A 23685-nucleotide genomic window follows, 5' to 3' on the forward strand; every position below is an offset into this window, starting at 1 on the left:
GAGTCTGTTGTATGTTTGATCCTGGATAATTATCCAATACCTTGCTCCAGAAATGCCCAGAATTGTTAAATACCTGGGCAGTACAAATATTATAATAATACTAACAATAATATAGGACTGAATAGCTGCACAAAAATGCAAATCTGGTCTAAAAATCTGGTGGTTGTATGACAACATAATAACAAACCTAATGAACAACTACCCTGATGTAGTTCTGGTGTTGTATGTTCTAAGGAAAATGAAAGCTATGCCAGAGGTTCAACCATATTGGACAGATCTCATCAGAGAAGCCAGATGAAGAGTATGATGAAATGTAATTTACAGAAACCCATGTAATTTACAGGTATTGGGAGTATCTGGACATTTGGTGACAATGAGGTACTGGACTTAGGACTGTTGGCTAAGCAGAGCCAGAAGTTGCAGGACTACTGGAAGTTTTTTACTCATGAAATATATACAAAGATTGAAAACACACACAAAATAATGATCTATTATTGCAAATTAAATTTAACAAGGAGAGAATATCCAAAAAGAACACATGAGTTCTGGAAAGAACACCATGCAGAATCAGAAATGATAGAAAACAGGCTACCCAATCAATATGAAATATTCACAGAAACAGAACTGGAAGTACTGCAAAAGTCTTCCTACAGCAAAGAAATCAAAGCTTTGCCAGATGTAGCTCAGACTGCAGAGACAAATCAGGGGGAGTCAGCAGTAGAAGAAGCCAGCCTAGGTATTATATTGTTTTCATTCCCAAACCAGGTACCAGTCTCTTCTTCCTTCTCAGAAAGAAACTCTCTAACTGAAAAAGAGTTGAAAGGAAGAATAACTGAGCACAAAAGCAACAGAATAACGTTGACTGCATTGCAGCTTGACAAAATAGCACAAATATTGAAATATATCAATGCTGTAATATTAAATATAACCACCTGCTCACTGCAAGAAACAAACCAACTAATGTACAGCACAGATACCATTATAACTGAATACCTGGGATGCAATACCAACAAACAAACAAAAAAGCCAGTGCACCATCAAATGGAAGATCAAGTTGGAAAATAAGATAGTATGCTAATATCAGAACCGAACAAGCTAAAACAGATGAAAGAAAAGATATAGTAGAACAAGAAAATCTAAACCAAAAAATACCTGAACAAGAAATATTACCTAGAGAAAAAGAAGATCAAAGAAGCACTGTAAATAAAAAGAACCAAATTGCAGTTATAGCCAAGAAGATCAACAGATATATATCTCTAATTGCACACCATAAGCAAAATCTCCATTTTCAGTCAAATCGGAAATGTTTCTACCAATGCGTCAGAGGAAATACTGCAGTGAACCAGTCAACATCTGACAAAGAAGAAGCAGAGCAGATCTGGGTGCAGATAATACTAATGCTCTCTACAAGAATCTGAATTACTAATTGTCAAAGCAAATTGGCAATAAATAAGAGACAATGGAATTCAAAGTGTGCTGGACTTAGATCTTTTGTGGGCCCAAAGGCTCTGAAGACTAATGATGCATTTAACCTCTCCCTCAGTCTCATCCTGGTCATCTCCTACAGAAGCTATGGACAACCCAAAGAAATGCAAGTAGAATGCAGGTCGGGTAAAGGACGTGGATAAGAATTAAAAAGAAAGTGAAATGAAAGAACTGGTAATAATAGCAGAAATGGTGAAGAAAAGGGCAAAGAAGATCAAGAATTGGTCAGGAACCAGGTGAAGATAAGATACATCATTTTTAGTTAAATTATCTGACTGGTCTACACCCTCTCATTGAAAAGCAATTTAACAACACATTGCAAAGGAGGTGAAATCAAAGATTGGTTAACATCTAGCATAATGAAAGATCTAACAACAGGGGATTATAGAGGCAAAAGGCAACTGCAAGCCCATTACCTGCTTACCAACAACTTCTAAGCAGCTAACTGATGAGGTAATAGATGCAGTCCAACAGAATCTAGTTGAAAACAAGTTATTTCCACCTGAGCAAAAAGAAAACCATCCAAACAGCAGAGGAACAAAAGATCAGCTCCTAACCAACAAGTTGTTTTTGGAAAACTGAGAGAAGGGAGACCAACTTGAATATAGTTTGGACTGATTACAGGAAAGCATTTGACTTCCTGCCACATGATTGGATAATCAATTGCCTAGAAATAACAGGAGTAGTAGAAACATCAGAAGCTTTGTGCAAAGATCAATGGCACAGTGGAAGATACAGTTGCTGGTCAATGGTGATAGACAGGGAGAGGTTAATATCAAGGAGGCACACTCTCACCACAACTGTTTGTCATTGCATTGATTCTTCTGTCAACAACACTGAATAACTCAGGCCATGGCCACCAAACAGCAGAAACATCTGCCAGGCTATACAATCTGTATGGAAAAACATTCTGTGAAATAAAATTGCTGTTCAACATTCTCTGTCCATACAGTTAAGATATTGCAACAGAATTTGGACTGGACAAACATGCCTTATTAGTGGGAAAATTAGTGAAAACTAAAAGAATCAAGATGTGTTATGGACATAATACCAAGAGCCTGGATGAAGATGATCACTACAAATTGCCTGGGCATTCTTCAAGCTGACATTATTAAGCACACTGAAATTAAAAGAATGTTAGAAGTGAGTACATCATGAAAATGATGATCTTAAAATCCAAACTTACTGGCAGAAATGCCATAAAAGCAATTCACATCTGGGCAATTCTGGTCATTAAACACACAATTGGAATTATGGACTGCACTCAAACAGAACTAAATGCCCTAGATAGGAAAATGACAATCATGCCCTTCATCCATGCAGCAGTGTTGATAGACTCTACTTACCAAGGAAACTAAGTCTGTGAGGAATGTTGCAAGTATACCAGAGAGTTGGAAGAATAGCTGAAGGACAGTGAAAATAATGCACTGAAACTAGCATACCATGAATGGTATTAAGCACAAGAGACAACAAACTAACCTACAAGAAAGACCAAATGAAGAACAGAAAAGGGACATGGCGAGGCAAAGTATTACATAGCCAATACATACAATATAACACCCCACACTTAACAACTGTCAATAAGAAAAACAAAAATGGCTTGATAGTGAACATGGCAGTACCTGAAGACTTCAGAATAGAAGAAAAAGAACTGGAGAAAAATCACAAGAAACAAAGTTCTGCAAATAGAAGTAGAACAACTGTGGGAAAAGAAAGCAAACATAATACCAACAGTAATAGGTGTCTTGGCTGCAATCCTAAAAAATCTGGCTCACCACTTGAATATCATCAGTATTGACAAAATCACCATCAGTCAATTGCAAAAGGCAGCTTTACTTAGATCATCTTATGTTCTGCAATGATATCTTTAACACCATCAAACATTAACATTTGCCTATCCCAGGTACTTGGGAAGAACTCAATAGTTGGATAAAAATGCCAAATTCAATCTAAATATCTGGTTAACTGTGCAAGAAACCATAATATCTGTGTGACTTTTCTTCTTCTAGCAATTAATTAAGTCCTTTTGTTACCTTAAAAATGTGCTGTTGTTTTGGCAAGCATTGTGTTTTATCTTCATTGTAAAATGTTGATTATGAAATGTTTATTTCAAAACTAACATTTGCATTTTATTCTAAGAGTATACATATATATATTTGAAGATTAGTATTAAATGGTAATTACATTAATATGTAGACAATATCCAAGATACCATAAAGACAACCTTTTGCAGTTTTTACAGTTTGTCATTTTTGGCATTTCAGCAAGTCACATTTCAATTGCCATCTAAAACAGCTTTTAAGCTTCAGAAGGATGATTATTTTACCTTATTCTTATAATCATCCATAAAATAGCATGACAACCATTTATTGAATATGATTTGCTTTAAAACCTCTTCCTACACTTTATTCCTCACTCTGTAAATGAAAATAAAAACTTTCCACAGGCCGTCAGTTGAGGCAGATTTGTTTACTCACTAAAAAAAAAATAAAATAAATTCTAATCATTACTTTTATTAAATATAGCTCAGTTTCACTTCTGGTTCAGCTTACTGTTGATTTAGCAATTAGCCTTTAATATACAATGATTGACTAAAGCACAATTATACTGAACTCATTTATCCTATTTCAAAGGTATATGAAACAAAATCAAGTGTCATTCATTACCTGATATTTATTTTCTGTTTCTTTTCTACCGACTATATATGGGAGAAGCAAATCCTTATTTTTGTTTTCTGGTTTTTGTACTTTCAAATCAATGCATCTTTCCTACTATGCTTATTCCTCTAAAACAGCATTTCTCAACTTTAGCAACTTTTAAGAAGTGTCAACTTAAACTCCCTGAATTCCTCAGTCAACAATGTTGGCTGGGCAATTCTGGGAGGTGAAGTCCACAACTCTTAAAGTTGTCAAGGTTGAGGAAACACTGCTCTAAAAATTAAAATTGAGGCTACCCACTTTTCCCCCCCAAAAAGCCAGTAATACCCAAGACTGAGCAAATAAAAAGCCACCCCTATCTTTTAGAAAGTATAGTCAACATAGCAATTCTAAATCATTTTAATTCAATTAATAAACTACTTAGATCAGTGATGGCGAACCTTTTAGAGACCGAGTGCCCAAAGTGCAACCCAAAACCCACTTATTTATCACCGGGTGCCGGATGGGCGTGGCCCACTGGGTGAGTGTGGCTGTGGTAGTCATAGCAGATTGGGTGGGTGTGGCCACCTCAATGTTGCTTGTGGGGAGGGATGCCTGTGGATGGGCAGGGATGGGGGAGATACAGGGGATCTCTGGAAGGTGGGGCTGTAGGCAGGTGAGGTGACGTGAGGCAGGGCAGGGGTGCCATTGCCATGGGGCAAGGCAGGGGCTGGTGCGGCTGCTGCTTGACACCATCAGCCCCCGCACACAGAGGCCAGTGAGCACATGGGGCCGACGGTGTCCGTCAGCAGCCACAGCATGCTGGTCCCTCGACCGGTGCACGCCGGGGCTCCGCAGCCTGCCACCAGCAGTTCACAGAAGCCACCTCTGTGCTGGATGGCCGGCTGACAGCTGAGGAGGCTATGCAGTGGATCGTGCCTGGGAAAAGGAGAGCATGCGAGGCCAGGAAGGATGGGAAGGGGGGGAGGAAAATCAGCTGTGCCAGGATGCATCTGGCCACATGGGACCTCGGCGAGTTAGCAGGCAGCTGTTTGAAGAAGGACAGTTGCCATCTTCGGGGCATGGCACACATGGTCACAGAAAGGGCTCTGAGTTTCTATTATATACCACCCAGAGTCACTTTGTTGAACTGAATGGCACTATAAATCCATGAACTAAATAAAGAAAGCAAATTTTGTTGTTTGTTGTTATAATGTAAATTTAGAATACAGTCCTGGTATTTAGCAGACTTTACAACATATCAGTTTCACTCTTTTTAGCTAAAGCCCAATGACTTGCATTATAAATTGACAACAGTTCTTTGACATAAATTGACAACAGCAGTTTAATGGTAAACTACTTCTGTACTTTACCAAGGAACCACAAAGATAGACAACATAAAGTGATTGTTGATAAAGGACCAGATGATGGTCCCACAGATGAGAAGGCATTCAATATCCTACCAAGGAAGAATTGATAATTTCAGGGTACTAGTGGTGTTTTAAAGCTTTGAATGACTTTTTATTGATGTTGCAGTGCAGAAAAAGAAAAACTAGGCTGAAAATGCATAATTGCCAGGGGAATGTGGAATTTAAGAAATATGAATGTGGGAAAATTCATAATAGAAAAGATGAAAAGAATCAACTACACATAGATATCTCAGATATCAGTAAACTGAAATGGATTAGAACAGCTGCCCCAAACATTTTGGGCACCAGGTTCTGTAGAGAAAGGTTTTTTCACAGACCAGAGGGGGCATGGTTTTGCGTGCTGCCTGCCTCCGGCAGATGGGGGAATCACTTGTTTGCATGGTCCTGTTGCTAGCATGCTGTAGACTGGTGCCGGTCCATGGACTGGGGGTTGGGGATCCTGGACTAGAATACTCAGGACATAAAAAAACAAACAAGGAATGGTGTTGTTTTCATAGACAGGAAGAATATAGTAAAGACAGCAGTTGGGTGCAATGCAGTTAATGACCAAACAAAATTAACTAGACCAAGAACAGTCTTTTACAGAATGGCTGTACAGCCATTTAACAGAATGGCTATCCATGTTCATGACCCAACTACTGATGCAGAGGATTGACAAACTTTATGGCCAAATTCAATCTGAAATTAACAGTACATGCAAGCAAGATATAATGCTATTATATATAGAAATCAGTCTGACTGTATCATTGGTACCTGGAAGACCTCAATAATAACAGCAAAGGTGTGACCAGAGGCTAACTGTAGAAAAGACCACTACTCCTCATGTGTAAGTTCCAAGTCAAATTACATAGGAAGAAAAAACCAGTTTCTTTCACAATAGCAAATAGGATATCAAAATAGCAAATAGGATACCAAAGGTGGATAATAACTGATTCAAACAGGCCAAATGAGTTTGTGTACTCACTTGCCTTTAAATGTGAATTAATAAACTATCTTCCTTAGTATCACTCACTTGTATAGAATTTTTCTAAGATAGATTCTGTGATGAGTTTAATTTTTACAGTTTTTTCCTCACAGTAATTATATGAAATAACTTATACTCACATGTAAAAAAGAACTGAAGAGAAAATACACTAATATAAATACAATACTCCTCATTGAGGAGTAGATGTATGTGTTGTTTCAGATAGTTTTGTAAGTTATTACACCGTAGTAAATTATTTTAGGTTATTTGTGTAGATCCTTTAGATTCATTTCAGTGATTTGCTGGCTGGCTGGCTGGCTGGTTGGATGAATGGATAGACAGATTGATCAATTTGATAGATAAGTTGGAATTTTTAGGATTCAAACATATATATGATAGTAAACATATCAAACTATTTTAATGGCCTCTGAAATTTTACTGGGTAGTGCTTAAAATAATTAAAATACCATTATTTTTTTACATACAAGCAACCTTCCTGTTATGAACAGAAATAGGCTAACATAAAAACATAAAGTAATACTGCTGCTGGATTCATTTCTATTACAAATATATAGAAAGAAGCTAGTCCTTCTATTGTCCTGCAGATTAGCTGATTGTGCTTTAGCACCTTAATTGCTTGAGTATTGGCTATGGAGGAAGAATTTCACTTCATTTCAAATTTCATTTCCCACACCAGTAAAAAAAAAATGATTGTTGAAGCATTCTTATTCTGAGAAAATATGTTGAAGATGTATGAACAGCTTGTTTGTATCTGAAGTAATATATGCCAATTGTTACCTCCTCCATTGTTTATGATTTCTTTATTGTAGTTATATTTCTAATCACAGAAGAATTCCATTCATGGAAATGCTCTCCAAGGGATCAGGCTGGCAAAGAAGAATGAACAGTCAAATACCACCTTCACAAGTCCTTGAAAGCAATGCTGGTAATGTAGGACGTAATTTTTTTCAAATTACAGAAACAGATTGGTCAAAGGAAATAGATAGATTATCAATGAGAAAGCCTTCATAGATTTAAAGGAGCCCTGTATTTATTTGGAACAGTTTAAAAATAGACAGAAGATCAATATTATATAATTTAGGTGATTAGGCTGATTCTCCAACACTCCTATTTGTGTTTATAGCTAAAGTGGCTTATGGAAGGCATGCTCAAGATATTGTTTCTTAACCTTTAATAATTTATGAATGACTGTCAAATAATCATTGTTCTTCCTGGTAATGTTTATAAAAAATTATGAGTCCAAGATTTACTAAAATACTTTCTTTGCTTTCCATTCCTGGCAGCTTTTTCATCTTCAGTAACCTTTCTTTGCACTTGGTTTCAAATGTAACATCACAGTGGCTCAAACCCTACTCTAAAATTAAACCATGTTTAATATTGTTTTCTTTTCCAAATCTGAGATGTTGACTTTTGCACTGTAGACTGAATAACTTTTTATCTTTGCTTGGCTTAGCATCAGACTTATTTGGCTTTGATTACTATGTAAATGCAGTTTTGGTGGAGGGAATGTAATAGGCATGATTGTGAGTAACTAAAAAGATCACTCAGCTGTAGAACAAATAGTTTAGAAGACATTTGTATATAGGTATTTGTTTCTATGTTTTTATAGGATGCTTCAACCTCTTTCTTAATTTCCTAAATCCATAACTTAGATTAAAAACAAACAAAAATAAACACATCATGAAACAAATAGTTTATTTATTTATTTATTAAAGTTATATGCTGCCTACCTCCCTGTCCAAAGTTACTCTGAGTGGCTTATATAATCAGTATTCAAACTAAGAATAATAATAATAATAAAAAACAATTCAGTATATGCAACATGAGATTTGTATTTTCTTTAAAGTACAAAAAAAAAATAATCTATCACTATACAGAGTAATTGTCTTTGGTATTTGTTACAGGATTTGAGAATACAATGCAAGGGAATATCTATTGGTTAATCCACATACATAATAGGGGGTTAAAATGAGCACTGATTTAACATAAAATTAACCATCTCCCTTTTGTATTAAAGGAAATGTGCTAAGTACTGAATTACCTATAAATGTTGTGTGCCACCTGTTAGTATGAGCAAAGAAATTAGATGGTAATTATAAAGCCAATTACATTTTAAAGCAGAACTTTATATGGCAGATATTAAGTATATGTAGAAACTAGAAGAGGGGGGGAGGAGGAGGAGGAGGAGGAGGAAGAAAGAAGAAAGAAGAAAGAAGAAGAAGAAGAAGAAGAAGAAGAAGAAGAAGAAGAAGAAGAAGAAGAAGAAGAAGAAGAAGAAGAAGAAGAAGAAGAAGAAGAAGAAGAAGAAGAAGAAGAAGAAGAGGACCTTCCATCTCCCACAGCATCCAATACAACTGATAAAGCTTCCAGGATAGGAAGCGAAACGTCTTCTTTTTCCTCAAAAAATCAGTACAGTTGCCTTTTCAAAATAAAAACCACTTTTGATACAGGTATCACCTTGATGACTGAGAATCTTCATAGACAGGAGGAGGAGGAGGAGGAGGAGGAGGAGGAGGAGGAGGAGGAGGAGGAGGAGATGATCACACAGTATCAAGATCTGAGAATCAAATTTGATTTTGGCATAAACCAGAAATGATGGTCCCAATGATCTTCACATTGACAATATTTCCATCTATCAGTTGCAAAAGGCCATATTGCTTGGATCTACACATATACTATTCTGGTACATTATGACATCCAAGATTCTTGGAAAGAAGATGCAAATGAAAAGCTAATGCAGTCCTAGGTTGCATTAAGAGAGGGTAGTTTCAATATCACGTGAAGTGATAGCACCACTTTATACTGCACTGGTAAGACCACACTTGAAGTACTGCATCCAATTTTGGTCACCATGATATTAAAAAGGTTGTTGAGACCCTAGGAAGCATGCAAAGAAGAGCAACAAAGATAATAACATTTATGGAGGCCAACCATGATGAACAACTGAAGGAACTAGGTATGTTTAGCCTAATGAAGAGAAGAAATAGAGTGATATGATAGCAGTCTTACAGTATTTGAAGAGCTGTCACAGAAAAGAGGGGTTCAATCTATTATCCAAAGCATTTGAAGGCAGGACACAAAATAGATCATTAAAGATAGATCCAACCTAGAATTAAGGAAAAATTCCCTGACAGTGAGAACAATTAATCAGTGGAACAATTTACTTCTGTAAATTGTGGGTGCCCCACTGGAAGTTTTCAAGAAGAGAATGGACAGTCATTTGCCCAGAATGGTATAGAGTCTTCTGTTTGACCTGGGAGTTGGACTAAAAGACCTTCAAAGTACCTTCCAGCCCTATTATTCTATGTTCTACAAAGGTGAACACCAGTCAAAGAACTGGAAGCTGAGACTTCAGATTTAATAATAATAATAATAATAATAATAATAATAATAATAATAATAATAATAATAATAATAATAATAACAACAACAATAACAACAACAACAACAACAATAACAACAACAATAATAATAATAACAATCAGCTATAAAGGATATTGTTTTCTGGCTTTATATTACAGGAAAGGATAAATTACTACTGTAGATGAGAAACATCAACATCACCTTGAAGGCTCATTTAAGTTAATTTAGAAAGTACATAGGTATTCTTCCTTAATTTAATCAAATATGACCCTTAAGACTATAAATAAAATAAATCAATTTTACTACCTTATTATCTAGAAACTATTGTTGCAATAAGTTCTGGTCATTAAAATGCTCAAAGGAGGGGCCACTAACTTGGGAATAATATTATAAAACTTTTACTTTGATGAACATTGTAATTGTTTTAAACATGAATTGGTTTGTTTTTAACTCTTATTATGTTGTCATCCGTCAAATGCTCATCATTGCTTCATTAAAAAGAACAAGATTTTCCAAGAAGGATTGTTAATACTAGCAAAACATTACTATCATGGATAATTAACTATTTCCTGTTTAAATAGAAAACATCCAGATAGTGATCGTGTTGTTTTCATGGAAATAAAAGAATTTTCCATCTCAAATTCAAAATGTTGCAGCAATACCATCATATGACTTTGTTTTCTTTTTTCATAAAAACATTCTAGGATTTAACAAATTAAAGTTATTTGGTCTGATTTACTATGTTTATATTTCTGTGAGCACATGTTATTTATCTGAAATTATTATTGATGTTATGTTGATAGCTTTGCTGTTGCTTATTGAAAGTTGAACCACTTGCTATCAATATACTTTTCTTCCAAGATTCATCTAATCTCCTTTTACACTATAAGCCACTGGCTCAGTGTCTGGCAAGAAAAGATCTTAGTGAATTAAAGAGATGCATGAAGTATGAATTTTATTTTTAAATCTGTTATGAAATCTTGCCAAATTGTTTCATTGGATTTGCTAGTATTGTGAAGTGCTGGTATTGTGAGAAAAAGAAAGGGGATAATCCATCTATCCATTGCCCTATTTATCTGAAAGAAAGATTATTCTCAATTTAAGGCAACCATCAGAAATAAATCCATAAATAAATGAAAGCGAAATAGATTGAGGAATAAGCAAAGGGAATCCAGTCCCAAAAATTTTCACAGTCCTCATAAATATATGTTGATGCCACCCTTCTATGTATGCATGTCGATATGTATCTGCCAGGACACATATCAACCTCCATATGTAGTCAAGACAATCCCCTTATATTAACTGAATCAATTGCTAATATTCATACTGAAACAAAATATTTCATATATCAACTACGCTTTATTGTACATGCAAGCTCTTCACATAGAAGCATTCAAACATTCTATCTCCTTTCTTTCTTATCAGAAACACCAAAAACAAAAAAAGACAAAAGAACAAAGTGGATAAAAATGAGGCAAAAGAAAGAAGTAATGAACAAATAAAGAAAATAGACAAAACCTTTATTGTTAGACATTATAGAAAGACTTTGATTTACCAGGCATGTGTAGCCTCACCCATGCAGTCCCACTCAAGCAGCTACTAATCTTAAGGTTCACCTTTTAAAGGCATTTAATGCTGCAGCAGCAATCTCTTTAATCATTTGCACTTCATATTTACTTCTTTTCAAACAACATTATCATTAAAGAATGCAAGATTACTATCCAATTCACACACATTTTGTGGGGGGGGGAACCCTCATCTTCTTATAAGCATCTGTTCCTAATGATAACAATAACAAAATATGTCATAGTGCAAACTTCATTCCTTTTGCACTTGTATTCCAACTTCAAACACAAGTATATACTTAAGTCACAAGGTTTGCATCATAATATATGTTTCATCTCTGTCTTCCCTGCCATGCCTTGTGGAATTGTTTTTAAGCAGGTACATGCAATATATACCTCTTTTACATAATTCTATACATCTGATTAAGTTATTCATCCTTTTTTAATAAACGAAAAAGTCTTGTTCTTTCTTAAATGATGACTTTCCAATTTCCTAAATGTTTTATTTCTCCTTTTGGGGACTTTTTCTACATATCTTATTTATGTTTATGAGATATAATAGCTGGAAATACTGTATATGCTGTATTCATGATATGACTTCATAAATTTAAATGATTTTTTTTAAAATCCTAATCATTTTTAGTATGGAACTCATCTCTATCATAGCTAATATATGTTTTTTACTAATATTCTTTTCATATCTATCTACGTTCCTCATATAGAATAGACCATTGGTTTATATTAGTTTCTTAAAGCCTTCTACTGAGTGATCTACATTAATTATTGTGTAGTAATGAAGGAATACTACAGGATAGTAGTTTAGCAGTTAGGAATTTCTATTGTCTTTGATTAAAATTAGCCATGCTCAAGCAGTTAGTTTCTATCCATTCTTTTACTAATGTAATATGGAGCAAACTTGGATTGTTGCTAAACTTACAGCACAGGTGTCAAACTCAATTGCGTCACATGACGTATAGTGACGTATCACGACTTTTTGCCTTTGCGGAGCCGGGGTGGGCGTGGTCTGCACTTGATGCATCTGGCCCATGAGCTGCCATTTTGACACCCCTGACCTAGAGGCTAAAGCCTAGTTTTACATTGCCAGAAATAGTTACTTTACTTTACTAAAAATGGGTGATTTTAATTGTTCATTTTGTTAGAATTTTTTTTGATATTTTGTCAAGGAAATGTTTCATAAATGTTTGAAAATGCAAGAATATTATAAGTTTTCATTCTTATCTTTCAGCACAGCTAATTGATAAATCCATTAATTAAACTGGAATTGAAGATCTGGTTAGGCAATAGGACATGTCAGCTATTGAAATATCTTTATTTTTCTCTTGGATTTTTTTTTCAAGTTCAAGGCACATGATAAAAAAATTGTCTATTATCTGTCAAGCTGTAAATTGCAGACAGTTATAGCATTCTGGTTCCAAACCATGCTTGCTGTGTCTTTTAGAGCAAGTGAACTAAATTCTTATGGCTGTAAAGACCCTTTTCCTATTCTGTAGAAAGGTTTTTAATCTGACTAGCTAAACAAAACAGACTGTCAGGATAATATAGCCTGAAATATGTTTTGAATTGAGACATGAATTGCATATCTATAATATATAATATTATATTTTATAATATTTATAAAATATACAAAATTATCTTCAAAATTCTCATTCCTGATACATAATGAATATGTCCATGTACATTTTCTGGCAACAGTATGAAAATACTTTGCCATTACCTGTTTCTGCTATATATTTTTTTTACTTTCTAATTTAACGTCTGCCTAAGATTTCTTTATTCTTCCCACTAAGGCTGGAGCAACACTCTCTTTAGCTTTTTCAAGGTCAACAAAGGATGGCTAGGGAGTGCTAACTTTAATTATACTGCAAATACAGTTGTTTGATACATGTATTTATATTAATATAAAGTAGCTAGTGTATTTGCAATGATATCTGAAAATCTAAAGCAATGCTATGCAAAGCTTAATGTGATAAAAAAAATAGGGAAGGTCATTATTATTACCGTTATTCAATACTTATTGAGTATTTTTACAAATATCATGATTTGAAATTCTATATTAAATGAAAATGATAATGATAATGACCTTTCCTAATTTTTTTATCATGTAAGTTTATTTCACTATTTTAAAAATTAAAAGAGGAAACATACAGATCTGGAGACTCTCTTGGGTACTTTTAAATTATTGTTATAACCAACACTTTAAAACTAATAATTTTAATCTGGACTCCAATTTTAGTGTTCTGCCTTAAAGATAAAGGTAAAGGTTCCCCCGCACATGCGTGCTAGTCGTTTCCAACTCTAGGGGCCGGTGTTCATCTCCATTTCAAAGTCGAAGAGCCAGCGCTTGTCCGAGGACGTCTCCATGGTCATGTGACCGGCCTGACTAGATGCCAAAGGCGCATGGAACGCTGTTACCTTCCCACCGTAGTGGTCCCTATTTTTCTACTTGCATTTTTACGTGCTTTCGAACTGCTAGGTTGGCAAAAACTGGGATGAATAACAGGCGCTCACTTTGTTATGCGGCACTCGAGATTCGACCCGCCACACTGCCGATCATCTGATCGACAAGCTCAGCGTCCTAACCCACTGAGCCACCACATCCCTTGTTCTGCCTTATAGTATTGTTTTAAGTATTATTTAAGCAGTATCTATAAAAATACTCAGAAAATTGTAATGTAGATATATTATCATCATTATAATTATTTATTAATACTATACTGAAGAACAACCATGGAATATAAACAAGATTTTACAAGTAACTATCTTTTTATTATTAAAATAAGTATTTAAAATGAACTGGATTTTTAAAAAAAATCATTGTTTGATGATTTACAAATATTTAAGGAATGAAAGTTTATAAACTATTATTTTACCCATAATCGTTATATGATATATAGTGATAATAAAATGCAATTAATTTTCATAGCCAGAAATTCAAAATACTATGTTCTAATTAACTTTTACACAATGGTATCACATATACTGTAAGTACCTATTAATAATATATTACAAGTCTGATGAACAACTCTTCACCAATCATAAAATATGCCACTATGCAAGGGACACCATATTTCAGTTTCTAGACCTCTAGGGAGAATCCACTGAAGGTTTTCAAATCTATCACTTCAAAAGACATTTTAAAAATGAAAATACTGTACCCAATAGCTATTGTGATTCCTTGCCTTAATGAGTGCAACAAGTTGTATATAGACATTTCATTCCTATAAATACAAATTCAAATTTTATATTACTTGATGAACAGACCAATGTGTTGCTGATACGCAATTTAAGTTAATGGAAATTAAGCTTCCATTAACAAATAGGAAGAAAGAGAGAATAATAGTCCTCCATAATTAAATGAGAAGTTCTTGTCTGTCTGTCTGTCTATTTATGCAACAGTATAGTTATACAACGCTGCATATTTCTCTGTGATTAGTCTAAGGCACTTTTACTCTTAGGATAAAGCATCCTTGCAATTATAGAATGCAAATACTATATAAGTTTGCAATTTTATTACTTACCTGTATGTCCAATTGAAAGCCGCAGAAATTGCTTCTGGGCAAATTTAAACACTATGGGACTGTACATTTAATTATAAGAGAAAAATAGTTTCTTATCCTATTAAAACTATTGCTGATTTCTAAAATGGGTTATGAGTTTACTATGCATCAACTGAAATAAAAAAACTGAAATGGAAATATCATAGTTTTATGTTTCAAATGAAGATATTTAATTTTCCCAGGTTTTTATTAGGATTTAAGAGCATTGCCTGAAAAGCTAAGTGTAATAGCTTTTGTGATGGTATCACAATTGATCTCTCAGTTAATCTCTCAACTCATTTTCAGTATAAATTACATAAAAAAATCACATATTGAGGTAGAAAAATCTAAATTCATGCAAAAATTCCTTTAAAGTCCCATACCATCTTAAACTAAGCACTGCCAGAAGATCAATTCAAAAGTGTTTCCTCATGAACCAATACAATACACAGGCTATAGAATTTATTAATTTGGGTTAATCACTAGCTTTATAAAACAGCTAGTAAAATACAACATATAAGATATTACAGTTTCAAGAACAATTGTAAATATATATTAAAACAGACTGAGTGGCTTTTTTGATAAATGGTAGAAAGATGGTAGATCAGATGAAGTTTTATCAAATAAAGAGTCAAATTTAAACAAAAAAATGTTGGGTGACTGAGGCTAAATTCTGGATAAAGAAGACAGGAAGTTTACATAAAGACAAACCTCACAAGTATTTGTTCCACAGCCAGTAAAATTAGATTAAAATGATAAAGACAAAGGACTAGGCCATTACTAAATGAAGCTACTTAATTACCTAGTCTGTATCTATTCTAAAGTATTAATCCTTTCTATTTTACCTTTGGTAATATAATTTACTTTTAATTGTGCAAGCATTCAAAATATACATTATTTTTCCTCATACAGTATTACTTGTATTAGCTCTGAGGGCATTCCATGCCTTTAAATTGTAAGAAAATTTGTTATGTATATTTACTAATCTAGCCCTGTACAGAAGAAGTACTGAATTTCTCAATTATTCTGTTATGAAAAATAAATCCAATAAACTCTCTTCCCATGCACTCAGATAATATTGAGCCTTGCAACAACTAAAGCCACACACTTGTTAAATATAAGTAATTGTATTTAGAGTTATTTAATTCCTTTTTGTCCGATTATTAGGACTGTTCAGGTTAAATTGTAATACTTCAAGTAACCTGGTTGGTAGATCAATTTGTCAGCCTATTTCCTGAAAACTAAAAGTGGGGTAGAAAATACACCTACCTATTCACAGTACAGCTTTCCAGTTCTCTATTCTTTTTCTTTGCATTCCTTACAATTCTACAAAATTCTAATCCTCAACCTAATTTTCAGCTTGATTTTTACAATGCAAAAATATGCTTATGTCATAGTTCAAAGAGATGGAAGAACAGGGTTGGAATATTTGACAAAAGATTCAAATGTGAGATGAATGAGGGGAAAGCACAGCTGCAAGATTTACTCCTATGGAGGAAAAGCCATGCAGTCTCCATCTCTTGACCTCCTCTTTCATTGAGGGGCAGGCTGACTGGGAAAGGGCAAAACAGATTCTTACCTTCACTGCAATCCTTCCCATGGAAACCAGTATGGGAGCAGTCACACACCGCCTGATTGTTGAGCACAGAGCATACACCACCATTGAGGCAAACATCTCTAGCACATAAGTGGCTCTGTTCATCATCCAGACGTACTTCTTGACTCTCCACAGGTGAAGACTGTGTATAATTGACTCTTACATCTGTTATCCATCCTTTGAAGGGTTCCCTATCCTTCACTGAGGAGAGTGTTACTTTTAGGGTAGGTGAACGCAACTCTGGAGGCAATCCTCCTAGAAAGAGACCACTAAAGACTGTCATGTCCCGCCGCTTAGATTTCACTTCTACCCATTTAGCCTCAGCCTGATCAATTAGTAGTGTTGTATTCTTAAAATTGCGGCGAATGATCACAGTGTGCCACAGGTTGTCATTGACAGCCATGTCAGAGAGTAAGATGGCAGGCTCAGCACAGAAAATGGAGAAACTTAGCTGGAGCCGTCCACCTTGTGTCAGAATTAACTCCAAGAAGTCGCAGAAGCCCTCATCATCAAAGTAAAGGACCAGGCCACTGGAACTGCGGGTTTTCATGTTAAAGCTCATCTCGCTCTCACAGCAGGCATTCCATTTGGGGAAGCGAGTCCACTGGCCCTCTGCTCCTGGGAACTCCAAGCCACTGCCAAGCTCAGCCCAACATCCCAGGAGCAGTGCCATCCAGAGTAGGAGGCAGCCTCCACGCCGAAGGAGCACCGGCCCCATTCTTGGTGGGGTGGGGTGGGGGAGAGGGGGAAAAGGAGGGGGGAGTGGTGGTGGGGGCGTTGAAGCAGACAGGGTAAAATCTTTCCAGTAACTACTCACAGCAGATATTTAATTCTTGCTTTTCAGGTTCTGGCAGGAAATAATGTGGCTGCCTTCCCCAGTAGGAGAATGTCAGGCTTTTTACACAAGATGCCAATTTGTTCTTTTTCAATAATAAAAATAATAATAATGGAAGAAAGGAAGGATAAAGCACCAACAAATGTGCAATTTTATTTGAACTGTAAAAAGTATTTAAAAAAATAAAAGGCACTGATAAAAAGTTATTCAGTCATCTGCTTGTCAAAGTGAAGACTAAGTGAGTCAGCAAATATATTAATATTTAAAAATCCATGTTGACAAGATGAAAAGAAGCTGGGGATGGATGGAAAATACTCAAATGTAGGAAGGCCCATAAACTACTCAGAAGACCTTTTTTTAAAAAAGATCCACAAATCCAGCAAGATTTAATCAATATTCCAGCATATATGGAGAAGTCAGTATCCAAGTGTATGTAGAAGTCATCTTATCCAATCGTGGTAGTTCCCAGGAATTTTGTCACCTTCACTGCAAGCAATTTAGAGACTCCAATCCTGTCTTTCCAAAGTTGATTCTTTCATCAGACCATGGACTGCCTGCCATGTAATAAACCAGGAGAGCGTGTATTTCCCAATGGGGCTGAAATCCAGAAGCTGTCATGTAGCTTAAAAGCTACTTGCTATGCAGAGCCTCACAGCTGCTCCTATTTTGTTTTTCTTCTGCAAAGCCAAAATTGAAAAGATCCCGGTGCTTGATTGTTGGAAGATTTTGCACCATTTTTTTAAAAAATATATACATTTACAAAAACCTGCAAAAATTTTAAAGACAAAAAAATTACATTCACAATTGAGTACTTCATGCCTGAAAAATAAAGAGCTGAAAGTATCAGCAAATATAAATACAACCTGAAGTAAATTAAATGTCCTCTGCTGCAGTAGATACACATACAATATACTGTGCTTGAAAACTTTCTGGTCACATAGCCTGCTCACACTATTTGTAGCAATAAGTGTTTTATGCAAAAAGAAATTGGAAGTGCCTCATTAAACACAAAGTTATGATACGTAGATATATCAAAAGATATTTACTACCATTTTAGTATCCTCAAAAAGATTCATGGCAAAAAGTATAACTTTGCCTGTTATATCCTATGTTTAGCAATTTTCCATGCAATAAACATGTTTTAATATTATATAAAGTGAATGAAATCACAGGAGGAGCAAGCTAGCAGTGAATTTCTTCAGTGGTATGGCTGTTTGTTTGTTTGTTTTTCTGGAATAAATATGGTTATTGCTGTATCTCTTTGTATATTTTATTCTGCTTCCTTTAATTAATTTTTAAACTTGGAAAAAATGATTCATTTTAATTGCTTATATAATATAGGCCAAAATTCGATATCTTGCTATTTCTGCTATCATCTTCTGGCATAAAGAACTACATACAATCTCATAATCTCATGTTAGATGTAATTTGCAACATGCTAGTTTATCTGTAATGAAAGTTAAATCGGTTTCCATGTTTTAAAATATTATCCCATCCTTCCCTCTCAAATATTCCCAGATACACCCACCATTTGTGGATAATGCATATTTACTGGTTTAAATCACATCATTATTTCTATACCAGTACTCCAATGCAGCTACAGTTGTCATTTAAGAAAACTAATTGACATGCAGCAGCAAAGTTTTTAAAAAGCCTCAAGTAGTAGCAATACCAGAGCATAACCCTTTCTAGATTAAGTCTAAAGTATTAAATGACACATACTACTTTCATCTACCTCAAGTGTAAGCACCTCTTGCTATCCATAATTTGCATAGGGTTTTTTTGTTTTTTTTTAATCCCATTTATATCCCGCCCTTCTCCGAAGACTCAGGGTGGCTTACAATTTAAGCACAAACCAATGTGCTTAGCAGTAGCCTTCATTCTATGTATATGTCTGCTTATTAGGGCTTTCCCCCCCCAAGCGGCATTATTACAAAGTCAGCTTATTGCCCCCAACAATCTGGGTCCTCATTTTACCTACCTCAGAAGGATGGAAGGCTGAGTCAACCTTGAGCCTGGTGGGATGCGAACCTGCACTAATTTCAGGCAGCTGGTGTTACTTAAGGAGGCATTAGCCCACTGCTCCACCAAGGCTCAAACTCTAGTTTTGCAACTAGAAGTATTTCAACACTATCCTATTACAGCACAAAGGCTTGTTTACTTCCTGGTACAGGCAGCATACTATTGGTTGGTTGGTTGATTGATTGATTAATTAATTGAATGAATGAATGAATGAATGAATGAATGAATGAATGAATGAATGAATGAATGAATTTATATTCCATCTGTCTCACTGTCCTGAGTGAGTCTGGGCAGCTTAAAATGATTGTAGGTGTAGTTAAAATTTTGAAAAACACTGGGAGAGGAAATGTTTAATAAATACTATCAATTAATGGAAATTTCTACATTAACTTTTAACTTCAAAACAGAATTTGCATGTCAACATTGTGGCTCACCAGAAATCTCCCAAAAATTGAATGTAGGACTTCCTGGTATAGCTTTAATGCTATTTGGCAAGAGCTAGCTAAATCAAGAGGGAAAAATATATCATTTTGGATTTGATAAAACTTTGTATTTGGGGGGGACACAAAAGATAATTCTTACTTTGGCTTCAATTCAAAATATTGCAAGGATAAAAATTAAAGAGAGAAATCAGGGTTTGGGATACCTCTTACCAAGTATTTCTTTAATTTTATAACTATACAAAATCATGCATGCATATAATATAGTCATAAACCACCATGTTAGTCAAATACTCAAAGAGATGGTAGAAAAATATTTAAAATTATATTTTCCACCTTATAATGCAAATCTCAACTATATTTAGAAACTAACTCTCAAAGTTAATACTATCCAATATTTTAAAGAAAAAAATGTCTTACAAGAACTTGTCCTCTGATCAAGGATCATTTTCTTAGCTCCATTTCCTACTGTTTAATATTCTGCTGTGTTGGCTCTATTTGTTTATATTGTATTCACCATTTCCCATCTATTAAAAATGGCAAGTTTTCTTTTGGTTTTAAGAAAAAAATATGAACAGACAATCTTATCAGTTCAAAAGTAGACTTCAATATAGGGAATGAAAGATTTTTTTTAAAAAAAATGGATCGTGTATTTGTCTGCATGTGCATGTGCTGGAAAGGCAGCTTGTAAACTTTTAATTTCAGAATTTGGAGGAAGGTGAGCAATCTGAACTCTTTACCATTAAACTCTTAACACCACCTGATAACACAACATTAAGAAGGGGGGAAATGATGGTACTGGAGAATATGTCTGTGTGCATGAGAGTGAAACAAATAATTAGTAAGGAAGAATGGAAATAAATTTGAGTAAAATAAGTAAAATATGCAAAGGAAAAGGCAAGTCTGAATTACTGTATAGAGCCACCTATACAGGCTGCAGAATTTATTTCCATGCAGAATAGCCACACACAATGTATAAAGAGAGAGAGGATAAAAAATGATTCATAAGGGATTATTCTATGAAGGGGCCAGATATTTTCCTTGGAGACTTTTGTGGTCTTCACTGTAATAACCCTCTGTCTCTCAGCCTGGATTGATCAGCAAGACAGCGGCCAATGTCAGCAGCCACCGAAAGCAGCAGCAAGCAGCAAAAAAAGAAAAAGGAAAAAGGAAAGGAAAGGAAAGGGGAAAAAAAAAAGCCTCATTTCACTTCCCGAGGGGCAGCCAACCCCGCTGAAGCATCCCTTTCCCGCTTAGAGAAGCGCTACCGACTTGGCGCCTGGACCACCGCGGCCCTTTCGGTCAAGGCTGTCCGTTAGGGACAAGGGGGGGGGAACGTGCGGGGGGGGGGGGTTCGAGAAATTGATGACACCGCATCCAGCCCTCGCTCGCTCCCTTGCCCCCCGGTCCCCGCCGTCACGTTTCCTCCCGCGCCCACGGGCAGCTGTCGGGCTCCTCCTCTGGTGAAGAAGCAGCGCGCGCGTGGAAAGCTAGACGCCCCGTGCTTTTCAAAGCTCGCCGCTTGCCGTTGCTGCGGCTGCTTTCGCTAGAGATGGACCGGGGGAGGGAGAGAACGCTCGGGCTCCGTCCGTCTGTTTCCACCCCCATCCCCCTTTTCCAGGTTGTTGTGCTGAAGCTCGGGGGAATGGGGGAGGGAGCAAGAGGAAGGGGGTGTGTGTGAATGTGCTGGAGAACTAGCGCCGGAGTGTGTGACGGAAAGTATTACAGGACGGCGGTGTTAACGAATGTGTGGGAGAGTTGTGCAAAAAAAAAAAAAAAACCCGGGAGAATTCATTATCTACAAGCAGGCGAGAAAGGAAGGGGTGGAGTGGGATTGAAGCATTACAGAAACATAAATATTCGGCGTAGAACGCGCTGTGTCTCCCGAGCACGACGCGCTCTCTCCAGCTGGCAAGAGCTCTCCAAGGTTTCAGTCAGCGCTCTCCGTTTTTTTCCCCAGCCTTGCTTCCTAAAATCTCTCCCGTCCAACTAGCGAGAGCTCTCTAAGGTTTCAGTCAGCGCTCTCCGTTTTCCCAGCCTTGCTTACTAAAATCCCGGATAACGCGCGGAACTGAAGGTGCGAAGAAGACCTTCGCACGCAAAAACTGCCCTTCGCTGCTAAACAGCGGCCTCTTCCCCAGAATGAGGGTGTGCGCCATGCAGATGCCAAGCAAGGATTGAACTTGGGATTTTCCACCGCTGCAAAACTCAGTGGTGAGCCACAGAGTCTCCCACCCTCACCCCTACCCCCCCAAAAAAGGTCCGAACAAAATATATGTTGCTTTGTCTTTATGAAGCCGGATCCATTTGGCCGTCTAGTGTCTCACTTGACAAGCAGCAGAGAGCTTTTTCCGGTTTTGCAGTCAGATCGTTTTAACTGGAGGTGTGCAGAATTAAAGCAAAATGTTCATGCTTGATCATTCTGTGTTTTTCCATGAAGGAAAAAAAAATGTTTAAAGAGAGGAGGGGAATGAATGAGTGAAAAAACAACACCCAAGACAAATTGATTATTACATGTGATGATTCAGGAAAGGATTATATGGATAAAATAGATTTTCTGAAGAATATTAGACAAAGAAGATTAATATATGCGTACATGATATACACAGAAGTGTATGTGGAGGTAAAAGGTGAAAGTTAACTTTGTATGAAAGAAAAGCTTAATTTGTGTGCAAATGTATGTGCGAGAAGATTAGACAAAGCAGCTAGAATATGTTTGCATGAATGCATTCGTATGATAGTGTAAGTAATGGAAAAGGAATAGCCTTTTGTTGGGGGAAAAACCAGTAACTTGTGCAGAATGGACAGCTATTAGCAAAGAAGGAAGAATTATCCTCCATCTACAGGGATGGTGTGGCTATGAGAATGAAGATTGCACAAGGAGTAACAAGGTATCTCAGATAAGAGTTGGTGGGTGTGCAAAAAGGAAGAACAGAAAGAATCACTATGGGTATGTGATCCTAATCGTGGTGTCCCAGGCAAGAGTCATGATGGCAGAGTGTGATTTTTTTAAAAAAAAGATAGTTGTGGGTGTTGTTATTAAGATTGTGAAGACTGGGATGAACATGTATAATAAAGGGGTGGGAGAACTTGAGGGAAAGACAAATGTGTCTCTGTGTTAGAGAAATATGGTGTTGCAAATGTTGTATAATATCAATGTACCCTAATTAAGTGTGTAACTCATTACAGCAGATGTCATGATGGGGTGAATAAAGACTGAAATAAAGGTCTGAGTAGTTATTGTGTTGAGAATGAGAAACAGATTGGCAGCAGTTTATGAGCCAAAGAATGGATTCAGTGTATGAGAAAGATGAGTTTGTGTGTGTGTGTCTATGAGAGCTGGCTGAATGCAAAAACAAAGTAATACAGAACCTGGTGTATCTGAAGAAAGTGATATTGTTTGAGAATAAGGAAAGCTACTGAGGCAAAAGGGAGAAAAGATATCCTTAACAGGTTGGAAAAACTTCCCAGAATTACGGTCTTGGAGTTCAAGGTTCTGTAAGACTTTATGTCTCTCTTCATACTGCAGATCTATCGAGAATGTCAGAATTAGGGATGGATGAGAGTTGTGTGCCTTCCCAAAACCAAAATAAAAAATTGAATTAATCCTTAAATTTAATTTAATTAATCCATTAATTAAATTGGGTTAATAAAAGGTTCTCTTATAGGATTTCTTTAGTTACAGTTAATTTGTATCATAAAACTATGATAGTAGCCAGTTAGGCTGTCCTCAGAAATTGGGAAGCTGTGTGTGGCTGTATGTTCGCCTG

At 36.1% G+C, this 23685-nt stretch overlaps 1 protein-coding gene across 22 annotated transcripts in view; it reads right to left on the reverse strand.

Annotated features, from left to right (window-relative positions):
- The window catches only part of NRXN1 (neurexin 1), a gene marked incomplete at its 5' end in the record, with an annotated part of 953418 nt that extends 936082 nt beyond the window's left edge, over positions 1-17336 (reverse strand). For 20 of the 22 annotated variants that reach the window (XM_081315140.1, XM_081315143.1, XM_081315139.1 and 17 more), the window contains one exon: positions 16601-17336. In XM_081315140.1, coding sequence (XP_081171266.1) covers positions 16601-17336 — 736 coding nt within the window. The remainder of the gene's footprint in view (positions 1-16600) is intronic. The other 2 variants (XM_081315130.1, XM_081315141.1) reach the window with 1 other exon arrangement.
- Positions 17337-23685: the final 6349 nt, after the last annotated feature.

The sequence above is a fragment of the Vipera berus genome (assembly GCF_964194415.1).
Source record: "Vipera berus genome assembly, chromosome: 1".
Lineage (NCBI taxonomy): Eukaryota > Metazoa > Chordata > Lepidosauria > Squamata > Viperidae > Vipera > Vipera berus.